Below are 26,404 nucleotides of genomic sequence, written 5' to 3'. Positions count from 1 at the left end.
TTGGCCTTAGAAACCGCTGTGGCAATGATTTATATCCAACAGACCCAACATTATGTAATCAAACATGGAAATAGTAATCTGAACACTTCAGGCAAGGTTTTCCACAAGTGAACGCACCCACATGGGACCTCTCATATCAGTTTTGTTAAATGAATCTGGGTGGTAGCAGTTAATCAAGAAACTAGTGCGATGTCACCTCGAGTGTGTGTGTGTGTGTGTGTGTGAGGAAACCTCCCAGCAAGTTGATGATAAATGACGGGTGTGCAGCCGGTGTTGTGAGTGTGTCTGCGTGTGCATGTTTTTCTACTTGTGTTAAGGTGATTTTTTTGTGCTTTTTTTAAACCATGTGTTTTAAAACAAAACGATCTCTTTGATTTAAAAAAGTAATGATGTAAAAAAAAGTACCACAACTCAAAAACTGCATATCTTAGAGGTACATTGTGTAATATTTTGTGGCATTAAGCAGAACAGACATGGAACATAATATTCAAAGGTATGTTTAAGGTAGTGTATAATCACCTGAATAATAAAATTGTTTGACTTTCGTTAACTTGAAATTGGCTACATTTAGAGCAGTTCCCACTTCACACAGGTAGCCGCCATACTTCTACAGTAGCACAGAAGGGACGAACTAAAACTTTTGAGTTTTTGTATTTGGTGGCTGTCTGCCGGAAATGCATCGGTTCGGCAAACCTGCCATAAAACCAAAAAATAGAAGAAAAAATGCACCGGTAGAAGCAGAGGAAGTCAGCCAAAGTCATTGTCTGATATCTAAGTTATATTTTTTACAAAAAGATGCTACATGTGACGAATACATTTAAATCATTGCCAGAGTATTTGTGAGTGGGCAAGAGTTCATTTGCAATTTTGGTTAATTGAAACCTAGAAATGACCCAATATTGGATGCCCTGCACTTCTACTTTTGTCGCAGTGGTATCAAAATAGGTATCAATATCAGGTTTTTTTTTAGTAGTATCTTAAAGAAGCTGTATGTATGTGTCTTTGAAAGTTCGATTGGGTGTGTGTATATGCATGTGTGTGTGTGTGTTGTCTATTCAATTGGAGGGATGGGTGAGAGGAGGGAGCTGTCTTTTTAAACAGACAGAGAAGGGGAGGATGTCTCCAGCCCCGACTGTGGCGTCCCTTTGTTGTTCCTGAAAACAAAACAAAAAAAGAGGAGGACAAGAGAAGAGAGAGAGAGCGAGAAAAAAACAGAGCACAGGGGAGCGGAAGAGAGGAGGGAGGGAGGGAGAGCAGAAAGTCAGAGAGCCAGCCACTGACAACAATGCAGTCTGCTCCGTGACAGAGACATGATGTCACGTTAGTGGATTCCCTGGTGTGGGGGGGTGGGAGGACAAGCAGGCAGGGTGGGGCCATATCTCCTCTCTGTCTCCCCTCTCCCCATTTGAGTGTGTCTCTTCTTCTTTCTTTTTCTTTTTTTTCATGAATGAATGTTGGGAAACATAATGGGCCCGGCTCGCAGCTCCACTTCCGCACACCTGTCATGTGAAACAGTGAGATTTCCAGGTCGTTCATTCATGGCGTGGTCCCTGCTGAGCGCGCCGCTCAGAGAGAGTGAGGGAAGCCTGGTAAAGGATCGCCCTCGAGGGATAGTTTGTGAGTTTCTGTGTGTGTGTGCGTGTAGGGAAGGCGGGAAGATTACAGGTGGAGGGAGAGGAGGCATATGATGGTTCACATAAACTATATAGAATGAACGGATCCTCGACTTTTGGATGACTTGGGTTGAGTCTATGTGTTCAGTGTATTTTTCATTTTGCCTTTTCCCAAGTATACTAGGTTGTTTTTTCTCATATTATTAGGTATAGGCCTAAAAAAACTAGCATAGAGTTAAGAGGTCTATAGCCTTTTTCAATCTTAACAGCCATTTCATACAATCAACAAATCAAGCACTATGATTTTTACAATCTAACTGTAAAATAATTCTATTATATTGTTGTGTGGTCTTGTCCTTTTGTTGCTCTCTGATCATGCTATGAAATTTCCTGTCTTATAAACACCCACAGCTTGCTGTTCGTTTTACGAGAAACCTCTTACCTTGATTAACAACTCGGTCCAAATTTAAATGAAAGCCAACCACATTCTCTGCATGTGCAGAAACACCTGAGTGGCAGTTCAAGTACGAGACGGAATAATTAGCTGGCGGGAGATTTCAGCTCTATTAATACTCTCATTACCCTGTAATACATGATCAAGCAAGAGTGTGGGTTTGAACCTCCCTGTGGTGCATGGAGTCATGCTTATTTAAATACATTTGGCCCAGCCAAGAACAGAGAGAGCAAAAAGAACTTGTTGGGATCCAAACCACCCATCGAGCAACCTTCAGTAAATGCACTGCAGCCTTGGCACACTGTGGACGAGCACTCCAGGAGGAATCTGAAACAATTTCAGCAACATTCAACAACATTTTCAGCTGCTTTGTCCAATTTGTGCAATAGAAATGACCGTAGGGAAGCTTCTATTACATTAAAAGAAATGTCAACAGGCTGCTCAATTAGTTGTACATGGCGGAATACGATTTTAAGCAAAGTCCAGGGCTTCTCATGGTGTAAATAAATAATAAGATTGCATGACATTGGGACTCTACATGTGTTTGTCTCATTGTCTTGATTGCTTGCAGAGTCGGTTGGCTCCTGCTCGTTGTAGCTGTGCAGCTAAATCGTGGCATGTAGCACTTCCATTTTTCCATTATCTTTACCATGGAGTAAAGGGAGGGACCCAGAGATTGATTGCTTTAGGTTTAGGATAATAGATAGAGAGATGGACAGAGAACCAAGAGATCAAGGACAGAAGGACGGACTTATAGAGAAAGGATCTGTGGGTCCACCATGGGAAGCTTCCAGTAATTGTTGGAGTTTATTATCTAGCCAGAGGAAATTGTACCCTTTGCCACCCACAAGCACTCAATGGTAACTATCAAGTTAAACTGCCAAAGTGAGACGTTGTGACAAAGCCTCCTTTTAGAGATGAGGGATGACAGCGAGGTGGGGACGGGGTGGGGGTTAAAGCTCATCCTCTCGGGAGTAGGAGGGGCAGTGTCACCGTTTGGAGCTGTTGAAAGGAGCACAATGACGCCCGGTATCGGGTTAGCCTGTTTGACAAATGGATCTCCTGCTGTGATCGTGGCGAGTGCTAGAGCTTTATCTCCTAAAAACAACGGCAGATGCAGATAAATATGGAGGATCTTTAAAAATGTATAGGGAAGCATCCACCAAGTATTCAGAATGCATTAAAAGGCATTAGGAAACAAACAGGCACAGAATGAAATTCTGTGTGTGAATTCTGAAAGTTCTTCTTACTCATACCTTGAATTGTTGATCAAAGTCACTCATAGAATGATTGAATATTTAACCATATAGAGGTGCTAACATATAATCCAACCACTCGTCTGTTGTAATATTGATTTAGCAGCTAAACAACTCATCCTCACCAAAACTAAATCCTCTTTTCTTGTGATTTCCAAGAGGCCATTGCAAAATAAATACAGGCTGTGTTTGTTAGTCACACTCAACGTCCCAGAAAAATAGTGGAGACATCAAACACAGCAAAATCCCAGGCTGTCGTGCAAATGAATTACTCATTGGCGATGACCGGACCTGCCTGAAGTTTAGGCATTTGGCAAATGTAAAAACACAATATGTCCCTTATTTTATGTGAATTGCAGGTTAAAAAGAACAGATGGTAAGTAGTCGGAGTTGAAGCCGGCCCGAATAGGCTTCAAAATGTAAAACCTTCTTGATCAAATGTGTTCCAAAACATGAAAGAAGTGAGGGGACAATGCTATGCTGTCACTCTGATGCCTTACATTTTGCATTTACCACATGCTAAGAATTTGAATATTATGCAAAGAACATGTTAGCTTTCATATAAGACCTCACCAGGCATTCTGGCTTTACAGATCTTTTGTTACAAGTATTTCCATCTGACTATGCCAAAAATGGTGAGCATATGATTTATTAAATGGTTAAAGAATTGTGTAAAATGTAACTAAAATGTTTTACATTTTTCAGTCTCCTAAGCATTTTCAAATGCAGACATGGGCGTCTTCTCACCTGCAACCCACCAAAGCTATGCTCCCAGAGATGAGACATACACTACATCACATTGGACCTCACATCGTGCTTCCCTCAGCTTTTTCTGTAGCCATTGATAAGAAACACACACAGGCACTAAAGAGTGATTTAAGAGGGTCAACATCAACAAACTGTTTCTGAGCAAAAGTACAAGACAGCCCCTCGCCCCCACAGGCGCACATGTACATACCTAATACCTAGCCTGTTTTGACGTAGCTAGCCGTAGAGTCAATATAGCCCTCACCTACGTATGAAAGAAAAGCCTTTGAACTCTCAGGCTGCCATCCTTGACTTTCTCTCGCCAATAAAACCGCACACAAATCTTCAATCCAGGCCTTGTAAATCAGGGTGAGCGCTGATCAAAGTAAGGCTGTGAATCCTACATGGCATATCCTGCATTCCACACTAAACACATTCACATGCTGCGCTGAAAATCATAGCACTTGTTTGTTGACCCCGTCTACATTTCAAGAAATGAAGGTTCGTTCTATTTTGAGGCTGAATACTACTCACAGTACCAGTGAGTAAGATCTCCAACAGCATGAAGCTGGTTCTCCACCGCACATGTTTTGTGTTTGCTTTTTTCTTTTTTCTTTGCAATATTTGCCTTCATAGGATAGGACAGCTGAAGAGTGACTGGAAATGTTGGAGGAGAGAGTTGGGGATGACATGCAGCAAGGGGCCAAGTTTGGATTCGACCCACAGCCACTGCGACTTAAGCTTGTACATAGTTTGTGGGACACAACCACTAGTCTATCTGGAACCCCATTGTTTTAGTTTTTTGAGATTTTGTTTGTTGAGCCAGGAGTTGGTAAAGGGAGAATAGCAAGTATAGGCAGAAGTTTAAGTGTTATGCCTGATTGCTATTTTTTGTAAATAATTGTGATTTGGAACTCATTCTATGCCTCTTTGTTAGTTCCCCATTCACAGGGACAGGAGAGATTTGCTCAATTAGAATACAGAGCCATTAAACATAGTGCTTAAAGGTAGGGCTTTCAGACGTCGAGGAAAGCAATGTACCCTTTTAACTGAAATGTTTGGTTTAACTGCTAAAGTTCATGGTACATGTGACCCCATCTGCAGCAGTGCATTGCTTAGCTAGTGTAGGCTGTCCAGCTTCTCAGACAGAGGCTGTGCTGACTGCTATCTCCTTCACATAAAACATTTAACTATTAACCATGCTTTCTGTTTGTTGTCCAATTGTTATTGTCCCCTAGCAATCCCGATGGCCTTGGCAGTATGTAGCATTACAATCGGTGTGGATAGCAAAAGAGGTGGAACTTATCCCAATGCAACCCTTGATCTCTTTGCAAGTCATCTGATGACTATTAATTTGAATTAATTAGACGCTTAGACATTGTCTTTCTAATAAAATCCTACTCTTGTTAACTACTACTAATAAACTACTCTTGTTTCTTGAGAAACAAGAGTAGTCAGACCTTAAGGAAGTGGTTAGTGCGCTCGCCCCATGTACCGAGGCTATAAACATCCAAGCAGGCGGCCATGGTTCGAATCCAACCTGTAGCTCCTTTCCTGCATCTCATTCCACAATCTCTCTTCCTGGTTTCCAACTTTTCCACTCTCTTATCTCTCACAATAAAAGCCCAAAAGTAAATCTTAAACAAACAAAACAATGACGTGTGCAAGGAAAAGGAAGTCTTACCCTGAAGTCCTTTACGTAATGTGGCTACATCGAAAGCCAAGAAAAGTTAGTCTTCATTCTACAAGGCTAAAATATTATCAAATGCTTGCTGATGAATTTGAAGTTGAGAAGAAGCAAAAGCGAAGGCCAATGAGAGAGTGAGATGAGCAGGGAAAGAAGGTTTGAGTCAGTAAGTCTTTTTGTTGTAAGCTCGTAAATGCCTGTTGAGCTTTTTTGCGAAATCTCACAGAAACATAATTGGCCATGCATAAACATATGTTTGGCATAAAAATAAGCTGTGATTACAAACGAACAACAGACAACATGCTAGAAAGAAGAAGGTGATGTTAATTTTGTTCTACCTAAATCAAACTGACCTGCCATTCATTCAGCTTCATATGTTCAAATCTGCACTCGCCAGGGTGGCCTTCCTCCTGTAATAACTCATTATTTCGATTGGCTTGAGTCCCCATTCTGTTTCCTGAAGAGAAAATCAATGTGTGTACCAACAAACAACGATTTCCCTCTGGGCTTCTCATAAATTTTAACACTCTTAAGTCTGGCAGAGGCAGAGCTACAGGAAGCCAAAACAGATGTTCCAAGTGAGAAAAGAGTCATGACCCTGAAAACATGTTGGAGATCTGCCTCCAGCAGGTGTAAATGGGTTTATTATAATGATTGAAGTGCTGTTACGAGGCACAGTGTTAACTCATAAATGAACTCTTTATGTTGAAGTACAGTTAGAAGTACAGAACATATAAAATAACTGGGTAAATAACCTCATGTCCCCTCATTTCTGAACATTAATGAATAAAATCAAAGCACTTAATCTAGGTCTTGATCTAAATGAGGTTTTACCAATAAATATACAACAGGTTATGTATATATTAGTATATACAGACATCACTCGCCAGATGTCATATATGTGGGCTGTTACACAGATGTGAGGCCTTGGAAAACAGAAATACCGTGTGCATATGTTGTTGGATTCATAACTTTTGCATGAAGTAGTTGGGTCATTATTTGGATTTCTTTGTTTAGTGTCTTGACAAGCTATCCTTCTGAAACTTTTCAGGGGAGGTATATACGAATCTGAAAATTTTCAGTTGTTTTTTTTGGTGGTTGGACCCATAATGACCCTGATACCCCTGATCACGAATAGACACAAGTGGCAAATAAAGTTACTTTGAAGCTACTTTATAAAAATGACAAAAACTACAACAAAGTTGGGTTATTTGAAGTTGAACTCCACTCAACAGTACTTTAAGCCATAGATACAATCTGTCATTGGGCACTTTAATGTCATGGTTTTCAAAACAACATGAGTCAAATAACAGAGCTTCAAAGATGTTAAATTGTGTGTGACCGAATTCCCAATTTATTTGGTAAGCCATGGGCCTTTCTGTAGAGAATTATACGAACATGTGTCTCACATACAAACACAAGGCTAACTTAATCAACAGAACCGCCTACTTCGGAAACTACAGCCTCTGTACATGGGCGCGCAAACTAACCACTCAGCCACAGGTGCCCCTGAAAGTACTTTTTATCTGAACATTCTATTTTCTTGGAAATATTAATCTATTGGGCCACAGTGGCAGTAGACTAAGCAAGTTTACCCAGACATCTCCCATCTCAACAATATCTTACAGTTCCTAATGGAAGATATAATCCCTCCAGCGAGCTTTGGGTCTACCTAGGGTCTAATCCCAGTTGGACGTGCCTGGAAAACCTCCATACAGAAGGGGACCAAGATCATAATCAGATGCCTGAAACACCTCAGGTGGCTCCTTTCAATGTGAAGGAGCAGCAGCTCCACTCTGAGCTCCTTTCGGACGTCTGAGTTCCTCACCCTATCTCTATGGCTGAGTCCAACTACCCTTCAGAGGTAACTCATTCTAGTCGATTGTATCCACGATACAGTGTACTTTGGTCACTACCCAAGGCTCATGATCATAGGTGAGAGTAAAAACATTGATTGACTGGTAAATCTAAATATTTTTCCTTAGGTTGTATCCTAGATATACCCTTAAAAAATATGCCTGTTAGTTTAACTCATCTATAATTAAGGACATAAAATAGCACAGAAACCCAAATGCATACTAACTAATGACATGTTTCCTGATAATCTACTACAGTACTTGCTTTTGCAGTGATTTAAAGGATTGAGTGCATGGAAAAGATTGTAAATTCCATAAATTATATTATTTGTCATCTAGCCCACAGTGAAAAGCATCCCAGCACCATCAGGTGCTTTTTCCAGTGACTCATCAACTAAACAAACCAATATTATTTTGCTGTTGGATGGACATGGAACAAATGGACATCTGAATAGAAGTATTGAAATAAGATGTTGCATTACAGACATAGAAAGAAACTCACACTGGTGATTTGGAGGATGTAAGAGGCAAAAATATAAATGAGGTGTTGCATGAATTGAAGAAACACCTGGTGTCTAAAGATAAGACATAATGTCTTATAAGTCATGTTTAATAAGTCATGATATGTCAATTTCTCTAAAAGACCCTTAGTACAGAGTTGCTCAGGGTTATTGGACTTCTGTTACCCACAAAGTATTTCCATCAGGACTAATGCAACTGTTTAATAACAGGGGAGCAGATATATTGAGATCTGACAAAAAGCAGTGGTTGAACAGGCAGGGGTCCAGGGATTGAGTGTTGGCAGAGACATTTCATCTATTTGGATAACCTCTGATTTTAAAAATGGTTCTTTTCTTGGAGCATATGCTGCTGCAAAGAGAGGTCATGGAAAATATTAAACCTTGAACTTTGTTGCAATGATACAATCCAAACCTTGCCAGTTGTAATCATTGCCTCAATCAGAGCAGACTTCGGATTTAGATGTAAGAGATAAGCACAGGACCGAGGCCTCCAGTCAGAGACATTTTTCTATATCTGATATCCTTTTGGCTTATTCTATACATGTGCTGTATAGCACTCAGTAAATGTATGCACTCTCCGGATGATAATTCTTGCTCATAGGCCAATTAAGATGCATGGAAAGTTAAAATGTCAATATGTTTATCTCAAGAAGTGAATTGTACTAAAATATTTCCATTTCAAGTCAAACCTTTACCAATAATTACACATTTTATTCTCCTTTCATTACATTTCACTTCACATTTTAAAGGAACTTAACTTCACCACATTAACAGTGGTATGTGAGTTATATAGTCCCCTCTGGATTTAGATACATCATACAAATCATAGGATACAGATTGAATACAATAAATCGTTACTGCTATAAGTGTAGCCTAAACCCGCATTGAGATGGTGTTTCTCAACACCAACTCCATTCTCCTTTCTCAAGCTGCTAGTCGGCATGTAAATGCTGGCAATGAATAGTAACGGAAGTCTTGGCTAGAAGTTATTGTTCATCAACAATTGGCTACAAAGGAAGCACTGAAAAGTTGGCTGTCACTCCAGGATGCTATGTGGTCATCAGACAGGAGCAAAGAGGGTCAGCGATTGGGTAAACCTCAAACCAAAGTGGGAGCTGTGTACGTATCATTGTATCATGTTCTTAGCCTCCATGAGGGTTGTCTCTTGTTTCTGGTGGTTTTCATCAACAAGATCTTAATGCACAGTCGGGGGATGGGAGGTGTTACATTTTTGGACCTTAGAATTAATCCCTATTTTGCAGATGATGTGGTGCTGTTATTTTCATCAAACTGGGACTGCCAGCAACTCTTGGGCAGTTTTTAGCACCTCTCTGAGACCATTCTTTCCTTTAAAATGATGGATTGTTCCCTCTACCACTTGACTTTTACTTTTGATCAAGTAAATGCCTGACCTTGACCAGTAATGGGATACTTTGACACCGTTACACTGGTTTTACTTTAGCTGAAGACCTACAGTAAGTACTCTGTCCAACACTTCAATCACAAACAAAAGATGTCAGTCAACAAAGGCAATTATTGTTAACTAGATTTTGAGACGTTTTAAGTTCATGCAGTACAATATTGCTGCTTTAATTCACTTCTAATCACAAGGCAAAAGACTAATCATAAAATGTGATCCCATGCAAACGTAACAAAGACTTGAGAATGACCAACAGACTCTCTGGGAGGAGGATACAATATCATCACACATCTGATCATGTTTATCCTGTGGTCAATCTTTTTCTTATTTTTGAAACATTTTCAACAATGTTTGTTTGAACCTGGCTTTGTTCAGGGTGACTATTTGCGTTCTTGTTGAATGAACGCAGTGTATGTGTAATGCCACACACAGATGCAGAAGTCAGTGTGATTAAGTCATGAGCCCATTTGCTTGACAAGACTTTCCCTCTCTGCCACAGCAAATGATATGAGCCATACAAACCCAAATTACATTTATGATTTTCACTGTGCCAACTTGGGCACACAATCAAAGCCTTCCACTGAATCATTTAGCATATTTATTTAGCTGGCAACTTCACGGGCAGTCAGACCTGTCTGTGTAAACTCCTTCATTTGTGTTTTCTGCTGACACACGCTGGAAAGTGCAGAGCCAGTGACAGTCACTCTCTTATTAGCAGCTTTTTGGTTGAGACTCAGAGCATGTGGGTGGCCTGGAGCTGCAGAAAAGTGCTTTTTGTCTGTATCTACCTTTTCTTTCCATGGAGACCTGCAGTCTCCAGTCACCCTGAATGTACCCTTTCCAGTGTCTGTGAAGATAAAAAGGCATCCATATTTCAGTAAATAGAAACCTTATCCAAACAAAGGTAGGGTAGAGTCATTACTTTCAATCAAAAGCACATGCGAGGGGAAAAAAACCTGCCTGGATGGACACTTGTTGGATTGGAAACACAACCTTGTAAAGTGCAGAGTGCTGAGTTTGGTGCTGAATATAGCAGGTTTCTGCTTTTAACAGCTATAGGCAATGTGGGAAACTGATTTATTGTGACTCTCATCAGCATTCAAGTAAGGGGATAAAACATTGATCAAATCGTATTAACTATAGGATAAAAGTTCATTTATTTTGTATGGCATTACCTTAATTGCTTTTTTAAGGAGAACACAAATATGGAAACAGAAGACGAGGTACCTGGTGTAAATGGGTTTACCTTTAGAAGTCTGCACCTTTTTTCCTACCTTATTTGAAATACAAGTATTGAACATCTGGTGAACACATTTACATAGGAGGTCACTCCCAGACCTTTCCGCAGAGTCTGCAAAATACGCTAATGACTGGAGGAAAAATTGAATATGTAGTATGAAATAATTACAGATGATTAGAGACACAACAAATCCAACTCAGCAACTTTACATAAGGACCCTTCAAAAAAAAAAAAAGACTTAAAATATCCAATCAAAGGTCTCTGAACATTTTATAGCAGCACCAGATGTTTATGCAAAAGAATTTTCACTTACTGGTTGCAATGGGTAAAGCTTATCTTGGCACGAGGGCTGCACTGCTGTTTAAATGTATACTGACAGTTAGGCTGCAAGACTTACTTCATAGGGCTCGTAAATCACAAATAATGTAGTTGTAGTTCTATTGTGGCAGTGCAGCAGCTTCAAGGGCCACGTAGCCTACCATCTGGTTCAAACAGTATTTATAAAACCTTGAACAAAATGCCTGTAAGTAGGGGCATGACTTTACTGCTAAGACAGTTTTCAACAGCTTTCGTTTTATTGAAGATTTCATTTATTTGTGGCCGGGGCATGAAAAGTCAAGCTAGAATATGAAAATAACAACTCCCACGGCCAAGAAATTCACACTGAGAAGAACAATAGCAGCCCTACATCGAAGCTGCTGCATTTGATGTTTTTGCAAATTGTGTCTTCTGTTTGGGATTATGGAAAAATATGCCACTCTCTGGGGATCATTCAAAAGAGGACACAAACTGGTCTGAAAATGGTGAATCTGGTTAGAAAGTGGCCTCTAGAAAAGCTTTCAGTTCATTGTCTGAAATGGGAGGACAGTAATCGCATTGAGATGTCTTTGAGATTAACATTAAAGGCATCATTATTGACATTATAGGCAATGAAAAATAAGTGGGCTCTGCCTCAGAAAACATATCCTGCACCTTTTTTTTTTTTTTTTTTACCAAAAGAGGACCATATGAAAGCATATTGTCTATAGATCACATCTGCAAAGCATCAGCATGTAATGACTCTCATGAAGTCTTATTTGTACTCATGAAAAGATCTCAAATGCAGACACAGTTACTTTGGCGGTTTTGGTGACCCTTGAACTGTTTCAGGATTTGCCGCAGCAGTCTTTCTCCAAATGCATTTTAAATGATGACCATTTCAGCTCTGATTTCATGGTCAGTTGACATAGAAGTGTATAATCCAGCTAATATATGTTCAGTTATTAAAGCTCAGTAAGTCATGCTGAAGAACCTCAAGAAACGTGTAACGGTCTTTGAATTTGGTTGACTTAAAATATGTAATAGCTGTATTACTTATGATATAAATTTATGATCACTACGCTGAAGTTGTAGTCTCTGTAACAACTCACATAATTAAGCTGTACTGATTACACCAAAGGCCCATAATTCGGAATTGGCATGCACTAAGAGTAGGGGTCTCATATGGAGTTAAGATTTTCTTGTAATGTATTTCCACATACAAGAGATATTGATTTTTTTTTTGTAGAAATCTGATTATATACCCCCTGTTTTTATTTGTATTTATCTTATCTATTCTGTTTAATGTGTATTTGAGCTTTCTTGTCTGTGCTGCTGCAATGCCGAATTTCCCCTCTGGGGATCAATAAAGTATTATCCTATCCTATCCTATCCTTTCCTATTACAGTTTTTGTCTGCTTGTGTTGACAGCCACCCTAACCCTAACCCTAACCCTGTGTGACCACACACCCACAAAGATCTGAAGAAGCTGATGAGATAAGTAACACATTCCGTCCTCAAATGATGATATGTAACTGAACTTGAACTTCCATTGTTGTTTTATTTATCACCCATATGTAATGTGACCAACAAGAATGTAAATGTATCCTGTGAAGTTTTTGTTTACGTTGTTTACCAACTAAACACACAACTTGTATGCAGACATCTGGTCCATAAAATCGGCTTTTACAATGTCTTCTAAGGACAGAACGTCTTACAACACGTTTAATAAATTCCAAGAATATATACAAAGCATTTCTGTAAATAAAACTGGATGTAAACTGGACTTTGTTTGTTTACAAAAAAAGCTTCACAAGCCTCCTTTAAGATGTGAAACCAAAGTTTGTTGAGCTTTACCATTAGCATGTTAAACAGAGGAAAGCAGGTGATTGGGCTTAGACTATTTTAAATATCAAGCTGACTTCTTCTGTGTGTATTTAAATGAAAAGAAGGCATTATCATGTTTTCTGTCTTACATTACACTTTTTTTTAACTTACCTGCTTTTATATTTTATCTTCTCAACAACCCTTCTAGGGACAGGTGTTGCAAATTAGCATCTGCTTTAAACACTATGATACGTGCATTGCATTTATTTTTTTCAGTGGGTCTATGTATATTGTATCTGTCCCTAAACTCAACATGAGTCAAAACGCAAGTAATAACCAGTCCTGTGTCACAACTGATACAAAATACATTCTTTATTCATCCATCACTGTAAATACACAAAACAAATCAAAGCAAAGTATTGACAGAAAAAAATATATATATTTAATGGGATGTACATCTTGACACCATTTACACACCATTTACACAAACTGTTTTTGAAATTGAATATGCGTGGCTCTCCGTGTCGCTTATGAAACATCCAGTCTGTAATATGAGTCAAAAAAAACTAAAACTTTCCCCTTCACTTAAACACGACTTTGTATCATTTGAACTACATACTTCTGAATATAACTGTGCTTGTCCTATTTCATCCCTCATTACTCTTCTCACCTAGATCATTTCACTGTTTCCTTTAAGATTCATATTTTTTTTAATTATATGTACATGATATACATTGATTCTTAAATACATATTCATTGTTTCCAATCTATTTACAATATAAGAGCTTATTGATATTTTGAGTGGGTACAAAAGATGTGTAGTTGATGCTCTAAAGACATGAAAGCAAATAGATGGTATTAATAATGACTATGTAGGTAGGTAGGGGAAAAAAGGATTGCTTCCCATCTTATACAATAGAACTGGCAATGTTTATGAGAAGGGGTCATGCAGTCATATCTGATAAACAGGAAAAACATGTTGATTACAATTACAACTCTCTTACGGTTCTCTTTACTTTTTAGGTTTATGGAGTGTTTAGGGCCACTTTTATCAATCTTCTTGCGTCCCCATTCCTTACTTGAGTTGTAACTGAAAAAAGAAATTGCACTCCTTGAATCCTGTTCTTGTAGTTGTAAAAAGCAGAACCATTCTGGGTCTGGTATCAGAACCACAACGTCTTCGGCAGAGCTCTACCTCAGTGCAAACTGTTTCAACCCACAAAGTTGTATCACAATAGACTGCAGCTGTATCTGACAGATCAAACGACGTTCCCACAATGGACACAATGCTTTATTTCTCTTCTTGTGGTTCAAAAATTGACCGAGGAGCTAATGCCCCCAGATGAAAGTCATCACTCTGATCTAAATGGTCTTTCATTCTTTGGTTTAAGAGAATTTCTTGAAGTCTCAGGATGCTGCTGCAGTACACAAGTCCAGCTTCGGAGTAAACTGTATATGCAATTAGTTGCTCGTATAATATAGCTGGGTACGTGATACGTCTGGACATTGTTACTGGTTGTAAATGTCTTGCATAACAACATCGAAATTCTTCGAGACTTACTACAAACAACATGAAGAGTGAGATATTGAAATTAAACAAATCAGACAACACATCATGGCAGAAAACAGACCCGGTAATGAAAGACAGGATATAACACAACTGATTTTGGCTTTGGAGTTTCTTGTGCAGTAAATAGAAATATGGCTTGTTTGTAAATAGTCTTATTAATATAAGCTATAGCTTGACGAAAGAGTGCTACTTCTACTCCCTCCATCTTGAAAAAAAGGTCCACACCTATCACAGCATCTACCCGCTAACTTTGAGCCTCCCTGAATGTCTTGAGATTGTGTAAAGTTTTTTAGTTTTGTATTTCTGAGCAAGCAAACCATAAGATCATGGACCCTCACACACCCATGAAGCGCGTGTGTGTGCTTGTGTGTGTTTGTATGTTTTTGCAGGGATGGACCTCACATAACAGACACATAAAAGCAATCCCGTTCGCTCGATGCACGCCAAATAGCGAGCTTGAACCCACGCAGTCTGTTCTGTCTCTTGTTAGTCTCTATCTTTTACTCCTTTCAATACAGCCACAACCCATCCTTTAAAAAAAAAACTTTCCCTGGCAGATGGAGACAGAGGCCTGGACGCCGACAGCAGCTGCCTCCGCTTCAGATCTTCTGGCACATGTGGAGCCTGGACTTGGACGATGAGGTGGCGTCTTTCCACACCTTACAGGAAAGGCCCTTGGCACAGTCGCAGCGCTGGAAGATTTCCAAGCCGTGAGAGCCTTTCTTCCTCTGCTTGGTACACACCTCGCCCTGCCGCAGCACTGGCTTGCAGATTTTGGTCCAGAAATGGCGGGCGCAGCAGTAGCCCTCTGAGCAGTCGGATGAGCGCAGGCAGGGGTCGCCTTCATGCCCTAAAACAAGAAGACAAGAAACAGTTGGGATCAAGGCTCAACCAGAAGACAATATATCTTCAAACAGAACATCAAGTTGGCATTTCTTGTTAGAAAACCAGAAATAAATAAATCATCTGGGACATTAAAGATCTGCATGAAATTATAAACCATCCAGCATCTCAGACTCATAGTTCTCCAGTGAAATAAAGGAAATGTAAGGTTATGGTTCATCAAACTGTATGTTTTTCCATATGGTTAACTTAATGCAAACCATTCTCCAAGTTTCTGTTCACGTAGCATTTTGTGCGGCCATTAGAGACAAAAGAAATGCACGGAGAGTTCAATGTAAATCAAGCAAACAATTTGCTAATTCTGTGTATTGACCATATCGTCCCATCTGGTCTGAGTCTGATGGTCTTGGCAAGATGTTAGCTTTACTCCTATGAACTCATAATTTGTATGAATTAGTTATGCAGGGTTTTTTTCCCCCCCCAAAAAAAACTTCTTAATGTGTTCCACCACTTGCCAAAAGCCACTTTGTCATTTGAAAACAATCCCAAATGAACGTTTGTTAAATAGGCATTTCCAACTATGAGCTTGGTTGACTTCTAATGGAGACTGTTCATACATTGCTTTAACACCAGTGACTCTCTTGGTTGATTTTTCCCCAACAAGCAACCTGCACACAGACATTGTAAAACATAACCTTTAAGGGGAGGGAGTACGTTTAGTACACCTAAAAGTAAATGGACTTATTTATAGCAATTTTATGCAGTGCTGCTATTTTCACGTTGATTTTAGTATTGCAGCCTGCTGTCCTGAGGGTGCATTTAGAGTTGAGTAATTTAAGTGCATCATTAAATGCAGTGCTTATATAGAAGCCCTAACACTGACTTTAAATCAGGTGACATGAACGCTAAGCAGGGGGCTCTTAGAGTTACTAGCCATAATGGTGCCAAACCTGCATTCTGTGGCTTTCACTTGTGTATCATATAATGTGTGCTGTCAATGGGAGTGTGTGTATGGCTTTATGTAGGTTCACAAACAGCACAGGCATTGTGGTTCCTTCTAGCTCCCCATGCTGTGATTTTGGGCCCACAGACACTGACATGTGAGCACAGGGGTAATTATCAACATAGTTTGTGGACTGGTGTTGCCCATGGACTCTGTAGGACATGCAGAAAGTGAACAGAGAGATTGAGCTACCCAGACTGGATTCAGAGAGGATGAAAACAGAAGAGATGAAAGAACTACAAGTGGGACCTTTTCTTGCAATATAGTGGACTTGGTTACATAACATAATGTCAGGGATTTGCTGTATAACCTTACCTTTAAGAGAATGTTTATTAAGTGCTTTCCCAGTCTTCCTCCAGTTGTGCTCTTTGGTGGAGAGTTTGTTATGCTCTTCCAAAGCAGTGAGGTGAGGTGAGAGCACACTCTCCGAGATAGGAACACAAATATCTGTCGAGAGATGAAGACACAAAAATATGGTCAAACATGACAGAGAACATAACTTCATACCTTGTTATGAAACTGCACAGCAGATTGTTCAACCTATAATACCCAACTTGGATTGTTGAAAGATAAGACCAATGTGTAAATGAGACTGTGAAGGCAGGCAACTTCCTTTATGTGTTTGTCCACAATTGGTCTCTGAACAAACCTACATTCACACAATCTTCTGAATTTTATCATTTATTTCTGATAACTGGTCATATATCTGAATATACCCCTGCAGTGACTCTATAACTGAAACTGTTATGTGTTTATATTGGTTACGTACAGTTGCTGCAGCGGTTCCCAGGACAGCACATGGCATCACGATGGCAGCGCTTCTTCCTCCTGCGGCAGGTGAGGCATCGAGATGGAGCCTGCTGAGGGCTGTGGCAGTAGCTCCCCACACTGCACTCCTTATCAGTGCTGCACGGATACACCTGCTAAGAAAAAAGATGCATTGACTCAATATGTAAAGTGATTCCTATTGGATTTATAAAGATCTTACATTGCACAAACACACATTGATCTTAATAAAGGAGTGGTCAGAGTATACTTTTAGCTCTACCTTATAGATGAGTAGAATAAACAACAAATTCTGTAGTAATGTCCTTAGGTTAGATGTCCTAGGAATGCAGGGTGCATTGCAAAACTTTGCATTGATAAGGTGATACATGGTTTCATTTTTTCTGGCTATACTCTCAAATACTGGATTTTCTTCGGGTGGTGAACCATTATGTTTTCCCCTCCCATATTAAATTGGTTAAATTCAGCATTTTTTTAATGGTGGTAATTCTGTATCTCCCACACAGCAACACAGGCTGTAAAAAGCTCATATCCCTATACTTGCCTAGACCTCACACAACGACTGTAATCTTTCTAATTCCATCCAATAGACCGCATTTGCACCATGCACCTGAGGTTGCAAAATTTAAATTGAAGCATTTAACAACCAAATAAAACCCATGTTATGTTCAGAGTTTTTAAATCTTTTTTTATAGTTTAACTATTGTGCCAACTTCAGTCTACCCAAAAACAGGACCTGAGGAGGACTTCATTAAAGCCCACCTTAAATTCAATACATTGTGTTCAAAATGTATTTGTGTGCACCTGATTAAAAAAGAACAGTTTTGGAGCAACATTATTATTCATTCTGGTCGTTTAAATTCTTAGCAACATGAATTGATTTAAAACCTCTGCAAATTAGCCAAAACTCTCCTGAGGCTAGATGTCTTTGGAGTTACACAGAAAATTGTTTGTTAGTTTTGAGTGAAATAATCGGTCTATCAGCGGCCAATTTTGATGTAGGGATTAACAAGTGTCCCTCTTGTGTGGTGCATTTTTTCAGGTACCAGACAATAGAGCTATTAAAATTTCCAGCCAAACAAAAAACACCTTAGTTTACCTTTAAGTGTTTAGAAGCTTCATGAATTTATAGACATACGTCAAGGGGAAATTAAGGTCAATGTTTGTATTGCCTTTGCTTTAGTACTTCTTCTTTTACTCCGTAGAAGTTGGAACATTTTGTCCTTTCGTCCAGCAAAGTCCATCTAGAACCAGAATCTTTTCCAGAAGTGGACTAAATGACCATTCGAGAAAAACCACCACCTTAACAAACATGACATCCTCAGTCCACAGCAGTGAGAACACAATTAAGTCCAAGTTTACTTTTTCCATAACAAGTGTGTGCAGCAATGGGAAGTTTACTGGAACCGCTGTCTTCATATAATTCCTTACACATGCAATTCCTGCCGCTGTTAGACTTGGAGCAGGAGCAAAGGAGTTCTACATAAGTTGTTTCTCAAAATCAAATGAGCTCCTCTGACAAACGAAATAATGTCACAAATGTGCACAGACCTCATCAAGAGAGAAAGGGACATTTTAAATGTCTGCAGGGAAGCATCAGTACTCCATCAAAAGTCCACATCCCCTGGGCAAGACTCCATAAAGGTCAGACCAGTGTTTCTCCAATTCTGCACATCTTTATCTTATTTGAAGCCCTTTAGTTTGATCTTGGATATTGCTGTTCAAACATGGCACAACACAACACCTCTTCAACTATGTAGGGAAAGTAAGCAGGATATGAATCCTGACTGAGTAAATTATGTCCAGTGAAGACTGACATTAGATCAACATGTTTGGCTGGCACTCCACCACAACCACATTGAGCTGGCACTGCACTGACAGATCTGATTTAGTGTGGCTTACCACTGACAAACATGGAACAATAAACATTATAAGGAACAAGAAAGAGGTTTAAAACAGAATAAAACCATTATAGCCGTAATAAAAAGAAAACTTAATTTGGGGTACAAAGGTCAGCTGAGAGGAGCTCCCATGCCCTCGAGAACAGGCGAATATGAATGTAAAAGTCAACTCCCAACAGCATTGGTATTTCAGCACATTAGAAATTGTTACTTGATGTTCTGGTGCTTCAGAAAGTGAACAAGATTAGACATGTTGGACTCATGCCACGCGGACATTCTCAGGCTGGAAACACATGGAGGCAATGATACACACATAGAAAAATGAGCAGGAATATTAAACTGAATACTCATTAATCATCGTGACAGAGGCCAACAATACAGATGCTTAATGTGTTGATGAAAGTAACACAGCCCCGATGTCTGATGGATTCTAAATATTCCATCATTTCTACTGTGTTCCCCAAATATTCAAAAGGCTTTATTTCAAAGGAAAACTCCAGGAATTTTACACAAGAAGATTAGTTTACTTTTCACAAGACAGCTACTCTGGTCATGACAGCAGTGTTATCTTTTCCCTGGCAATTTCTTCCCCCCCCCCCAATTTTTGTTAGCACAGTAGGGTCCAGTAAAATATGAAGCTACATTATTTTTCAATCTAATTCTTGCAAGATTCCTTACTCTTTAGAAACAACAAAATAGTAGTGGTATCCATTGACATTGTAGCCATTTTAGCCATTAAACCTATCTTTCCCACTATAATGCTTTTTATAATAGAAGAAGTAGTAGTAGTAGTATAACATTTTTAGAGTTAGATGACACATGTTTGTCCTTTAAGAAAATTGGATGGCCCCATTATACTAATAGATACCTATTCATTCTGTAAAGAGTTAAAACATCAACATCAACAGCTCAGCAATAATCCAATCCAAGGAAAACTAACCTGGGGCAAAAGTAACTCAAACACAAAGCTCTCTCTAAATCCATGGATTTTCTGTTTCGAAATGTATGTGATATTGTTTGATTAAAACATACAAGGTGTACAGTTTGAGTTTGAATTGGAGGAGCTGATTTATATTTAATAAATTTAGTATGAAAAGACTTCAAAGTCCCGCCAGGTGTCCATGCTCAACTAAGCTTATTGCTTCCCAGCTCCACCTCTGTTTTGATCATGCAGACATTAACGATGTTCTCATCTTGATCCCAACAAGAAAGTGAGTCTTACTTAATGGGTTTTCAAGATCTGTTAATCACATCTTACAGTCCTCAGTTGATGGAGTTTGCTCCACTGAGAGAGACAATCAGGATTTCTGGCAAACTACTCGTCCAAAGATGAAATTTCACACCTCGAGGGTTTTCTGCGCATTGTGAGAAACCTTAACGTTGCCATGGACAATTGGTATAATCGTGGCTGAGGAGGAAAATATGCTGGAAATATGGTTTGAAGAGTTCAAGAAAGTGCTGTGGGGACCCCCCCCCCCCCACTATGAAATATGTGCTGTTATCTAAATATGAAGACAAATGAGTCCAGCCAGTTGCAGTCGTCCTTCATTCTACCTGCTCTGATTCCTATCTGCCTCTCTGGACAGCAGTCCTGGATCGATTACTGTGCATAGTGAGTAAAGGAAGGGGTAGAAGGAAAAGAAGAAGACCAGGCCTCACCTCTTCCATCATGGTTCAAACTGTGAGACAGCCCTTTGAAACCCAATGATACAAGCCCGACCCTTACATCTCAGCAGATAATCTCGTCTTATCTTGTCATGTTTTAAAACGCCTCTCTCCAAGCATCTGAGGGATGATGCTTCATTTGGATGCATCTCATTCATCTCACATCTTTTATTTCTGTTGCTCCCTTATTTTTCCCGAGACGACCTTCACACATAAAAGCCCTGCCTGGGATCCTGCGCAGGAAGTGGGTTGAGGAGCGTGTCCTCCGCAGCCTCCCTTGGTATGCTGGTGAGACGATAAAGGAAGAGGCAGACAGTGAGCCATAAGGGAAGCCCCCGGCCCTGTCTCGTGCGGCTCTCGTGCTGGTTAAGAGTCTCGGCTTTGAAGAGGAACCTTAAATGTGCGGGAGCAACAATCTCCAAGGGATTTACTGCAGGATATACAGGGCTTTGAACCCTCCACCCCCAGACTTTGGGTCCCTTATTTACCTCTGAGGACTCATCCCAATGTGCTGATATAACTCAATGGAAGTAACCTGTAATGTGTAAAAATAACACAAGGTATGTCTCTTCTGCTTAGTTCGAGTCTTTGGGTTTAAGATTTAGAGACAGTAAAAGAATTATTGGGATTGTTAGGGGAGTTGAACCTCATGTTTTCACTTTTTTCCAGTTCCCCAGGGTTATTATTGTTTTCTTTGAACCCTCTCAATGGTTTACAGGAAAACTGCACCACCTAAGTAATAGAAAAACTTCATACAAACTGTTTCATCCCTTGTTTTTGTTCAGGATGAAAGTGTGAAAAGTCGACCCAAACTTAAGCAAAGGACTTTTTTTGTCTCATGATTGCACTTGACCTTCGGATCTCAGGCTCGTAACCTGAAACCGTGAATGGTGTTAATGAGAGGCAGAGGCCTTAAGGAGTCAAATAAACGATGTCACTCCATAAACAAACTTCATATGCCCTGAAAGCACAGACAGCCAGTATCAGATAACATAGGGATGGCTGTGCAAAAGTGACTCGTACAAACCATGTCTTCAAACGCTGCTTGGCGTCTTTCATCACTCAAAACACATGTGTTTATGGGCACAACCCTTTGAGTGCTAGAACCCAGAGTCTCCAAAAGCTAGGCCCTTCTTAAGTTAAGTATACATTGTGAGTTGATCTTATTCATCAGACACGAGGAGAGAAACATGACTGCTCTCGACAAAGACTTTCAAAGAAGAAGGTGAAAGCTCTCTGGGTAATCTAGGAGGTGTAATCCTAAGAGGTGCAAGGGGTCTCCTCTCTCATTAACAGGTCCAATTACAGTGAAGGAGGTGGCTACAGGAGGCCCCCAGCGGCTCCAGTGCAAGGCCCTCACAGCGCCCAAGGGACCCACTGGCTGGAGAGGCCACAGGACAAGGAAGCGGAGCGCGAGTTTAGCTGAGTGCTAACAAGCACTCACACCTCTCCCCGCCTTGTCTCTCTCTTTCTCAGCTCATTAGGATCACTAAACAGTCATTTTCGGTCAGAGAGGGGGTAGGTAAGGAGCAGAAAGAATGAGAGAAAGGACATGGCTCCACTTTTATGGGCCTCGTAATCTTTGTCTCGAATTAAATAAAGCAACTAGTTAAGGCTGACCGACCGGCTGCTTAAGTTTTACAGACACATACTGCATGAATGCCAGCCTCGGCTGTAGGTTCCCTTTTGGGAACACCGCCTGTCCTCAGCTATCATACCAACAGAGCCACCCAAAGTGGCAGCTTAAATGTTGGTTTTGTTGGTTTTACTCCAGTTGCATCGACGCAAAACAGTTGAGACAAGAGAAACACACTCAGCAGGTTTCACCAAGTGCACACCAATGATCACGTAAATCCTGGTCATTCTTTGTTTATGACTGATGTTGGCATGCATATGGCAGGGTAACTCAACAACACGATTGGCCGTGCGATACTGCGCCCACGATTACAACAATATCATGATACAGCAATTCCGTGATAATTGAGATGTTGCAAGACAAACATATAGTGATACATTACGCTGTCTGATGAACTGAAAAATACAAAATGCCCATTTAAAGGTAAAGTGCAGGGTTGATGTATTTATTTACTGCAATTTGATATCAGTTCCACCTCCTATCCCGTTTCATCCTTTAACTTCTCTCCCTGCTGTCAGACATTATCCTGCTGTCTTCTTCTTTTGTCCCGCTGTGAACTTTTTTTTTTTACTATTGAAATATTGATATTTGGAAAAAGTGATTCCATAACTGTATCACATGAGTCAGAACAACGATATGTTGCCTCATCTATTTTTTGTCTTACCACTGACTGATGTAGCCTCTTATTGCCAAAGGATGCAAGAACAGGAAAAAAAAAAAGCACAGTAAGCTGTTAAACACTTCCCATAAGGAAAGGTTTTGAGCAGGGTTTTTAAGCTGATGGATAAAACAACAAATGAAATCATTGTACCCTGCTCTACAGGGCATCTGGACTCCTTTACTCAATAATTTGCTGATTCAAAAGCAGGCCAATGTGAGCATTATATACATAAGAAATGTGTCGTCATTTTCTGAATTGTATTTACCTGTGGGAGATTTTCAAACCCTCCAAAACCTTGCCTCACTCGCTGAAAAAGGTTGTCTTTTGTTGGTCTATAGAATGAAGTGAAAAATGCTCATGATGGTGAATTATGGAGACTTTCACACTCAGATAGCTGGCAAGCTCATATCGACTCACATCCTGAACCCACTTTAAATCCCTCAGGGGTGTGGAAATCTACCAGCTATTCTTCACCAATCGTAACACTCTTAACAACATGTCAACTTGAACGTAAATCTACTTGTAGGATATCGGGGTTTCCTCACAGATGCCTGAGGTGATGCGTGCCCATTTTCCGCCCTTACACCCAAGCCTTAATCAGCAGACGAAGTAGAAAGTGTTTTTGCTGCTGACCGTGAACAATTATAGAAAGAAAATGAGTCAGTAATCAGCTGTGGAAATGAGTTTTGTTTTGGTTTATATGATTATTTAGAAATCTATGTTGGAATAGTTGCATTTTTAAACCCGCTGTAATCACTCACAAAACTTTACATATGCCACACTTTGCCCTTCCAGCCTCACGAAGAGAGATTTATTATCTTTGATTTATTCTGCTCATAAAAGGCCACCGTTTGATGAGATGCAGAAGGTCAGTTCAGTTTGTTTGCCAGCCTCAAGCCACATATCTGGCCAAGGCTGAGCTGCGGCTGATACTTTACAACTCTGGAAAACCTCTTGGCAGCCAGAGATCACACACAAACACATACAAACACAGGCACTCACACAGATATATGTGTACTCCTTCTGCCATGAATGCTATTAGCCATCCTCATTTGGTCACACTGTACAATATACAATGACATTTTCCTTTTGTGACACACTCATATTGTTTCCCCTCAGTCCACTCGTCCAAACCGCTCCACATTATTGCGATGGCAGAGATGTAAGCAGGCGTTCAAATTGAGGTCTGGCAGGGTTGCCTGAGGTTGGATCTACACACTCCGCAGAGGAGAGAAAGTGGCTTTTCCATAATTTCTCCTGTCTGAGCTGGATGTCAGAGCGCCGCTCTCAGCACTCAACGCTTCACAGATATCCAACACTATCACTGCTGCAAGTGATATAACAGACAGCGTAGCATGCCAAATGTAAACACAAGCAAGCGTCAAATCTGGAAGGTGCTGCCATCGGGGACAGAAAGTGTTTAAAAAGGCAGGAGAAGAGAAATCAGGCGTTGCAGAGGGCTGATAAAGAGATTCTGACTGCTGTGGGGGACTTGACTGAGATGTGGCAGTGCCATCTGCTGCTCAAAACAATACTGTGAGGGGTCATTAGACAGCCCACTGAGCTCAACACAATCCGAATCCTAAATAAGAACTAGATATGTTCTTTTACAGAAAATCAAAGCCTGTTGTTCATGTTTGTGTTTTACTAATATACCATGTTTATTTGACAAGGAATAATCAATCTTTCAAATCATCTTCAGAAGGAAAGAATGAACTAATTTATAATGTAATGCTAAATTATTTTGATATATGGAGATCCTTGAATTCACACCACATAATAAATGTTTGAGTCTAATTCCTGACTCAATAAAAGTCATCCACAATGTTCACGTCTTTCCCTCTTAGCCTGAACAAAACCTGCCAAATCAGTAATATTTCTGATCCCACGTTTGCAGACAAACTACAGTAATGTGGCACTTTGTTGAAACAGCAGGAATTGATAACTCGTTGAGTGGGTATTAAGTGGTTGGTAAGAGTATCCCTCAGAGGCCCCACAGTAAGAATCTCATAATCCCAGCAAGCGTCTGGACCACTTTAATGACACTAAGACCCAGACAGAAAATTACCCCAAGTGTTAACTTTTTCTCACATTTCTGCTGGCATTAATGATTTATGAGGAAGTTCGCTGAACCCGGCGGTGGCGTCAGGTCTGAGAGGCAATTAAGGTTTATGAGGGGTCCAATCCCTGCAATTTCCAATAACGATTCAAACGTGAACGAGCGTTTTTTTGAAGGCGTTTGGCTATTTTACTTATGCAGCGTATGATTCCACGTTCTGCGAAATTAAGAATTAACGGCACACTTCATTTCGTTTCAATGAAAAATACTCCTCCTTTATACTCATCGGAACACGTTAACACTCAAGGAAATCGTTAAGTTTCATTGGCCACTAATAATAAATTATACCACTGACTCTTATCCATGAAACCAAAATCAAGCTGTGCGTAAATTTATAGCACAATCATTACGTCCTCAGATAGTAAAAATAAATGAAACTTACCTGTGCGAGGACGTTGTGTTTCTTGGTGATCCCGCTGTGACCGGTGGCAGAGCGGTTTGTAGCGGGTGTAGGTGTCTCCTCCAGCAGAGCTGGCTTGATGGAGTTCGCTTTTGGGCGCGCGTCTGGTCCCTGGGATGTCCCCGTCTTTAGCGTGGCGACGAGAAACATCACAACACAGCATCTATTCCAAGTTGAAAAGAGCATCCTTGTATAGTAAGAAAAAAAACCCAAACAACTAATTGATAAACTTTGTGCTGGAAAAATTATGACGTTTCTCAAGGAGACGTGTGCGCCCGGTCAATGTCCATGCGCCACGCTTGCACGACTGCAACAGAGACAGAGATAGTTGTGATGAAACCAAGGTTCTGTTCCTGAAAATCAGATATTTATAAGAATGACTGCCATCTACGCAGTCATCTGAAAAACACAGACAGCCCAGTGTGGAGAGGGAACAATGAAGAAGAGAATCTGTAAAAAATGCTGACGCTGTGAGGCACAGAGAGAAAGTTGACAGGAGGTTTCCACCCTGTCTCTGTCTGGCTGTGAGTGAGCACTTCAGTCCTGCAGTCGGCTGTTTTATGATCTCTGATACTTTCTTTTTATAGAATTCTAATGAGTTTGCTTCCTCCGCCCCTATCCTCCACTGACAAAGAATGAAACTGATCTGTGTGCGCCACTGCTGCTCGCGAATTGTCGTCTGGACACCGGCACCAGCAGTCCCGTTGGGAGAAAGCTATAAAATTATACACTGAGTGTTTTAACTGGGCGCTTGACCCTCTTTACTGCGTTGGGCGCAGGAAAATTAGAAAAAGAGTCAGGGTTAGTCTGCTCTGAAGAGGGTTTGTAGGTAATGTGGAACTTTTTCATTTATCACAAGAATGAATCTGTGTTCCTGGGAAAGTCTCACCTAATGTCTAATC

The 26,404-nt window shown here is 40.3% G+C and overlaps 1 protein-coding gene across 1 annotated transcript; it reads right to left on the bottom strand.

Annotated features, from left to right (window-relative positions):
* Positions 1 to 13,275: 13,275 nt before the first annotated feature.
* Positions 13,276 to 26,189, bottom strand: dkk2 (dickkopf WNT signaling pathway inhibitor 2). The gene is made up of 4 exons (XM_061058311.1): positions 25,485 to 26,189; positions 17,104 to 17,254; positions 16,650 to 16,781; positions 13,276 to 15,338 (listed from the first exon to the last, which is right to left on the bottom strand). Exons 1-4 carry the CDS (start codon positions 25,686 to 25,688, stop codon positions 15,088 to 15,090), a joined length of 738 nt encoding a protein of 245 aa, XP_060914294.1. The 5' UTR covers positions 25,689 to 26,189; the 3' UTR covers positions 13,276 to 15,087.
* Positions 26,190 to 26,404: the final 215 nt, after the last annotated feature.

The sequence above is a fragment of the Labrus mixtus genome, chromosome 2, assembly GCF_963584025.1.
Source record: "Labrus mixtus chromosome 2, fLabMix1.1, whole genome shotgun sequence".
NCBI classification, from domain to species: domain Eukaryota; kingdom Metazoa; phylum Chordata; class Actinopteri; order Labriformes; family Labridae; genus Labrus; species Labrus mixtus.
Note: the sequence above shows the minus strand (reverse complement) of the source record. Positions and strands in the feature narration are given on the sequence as shown.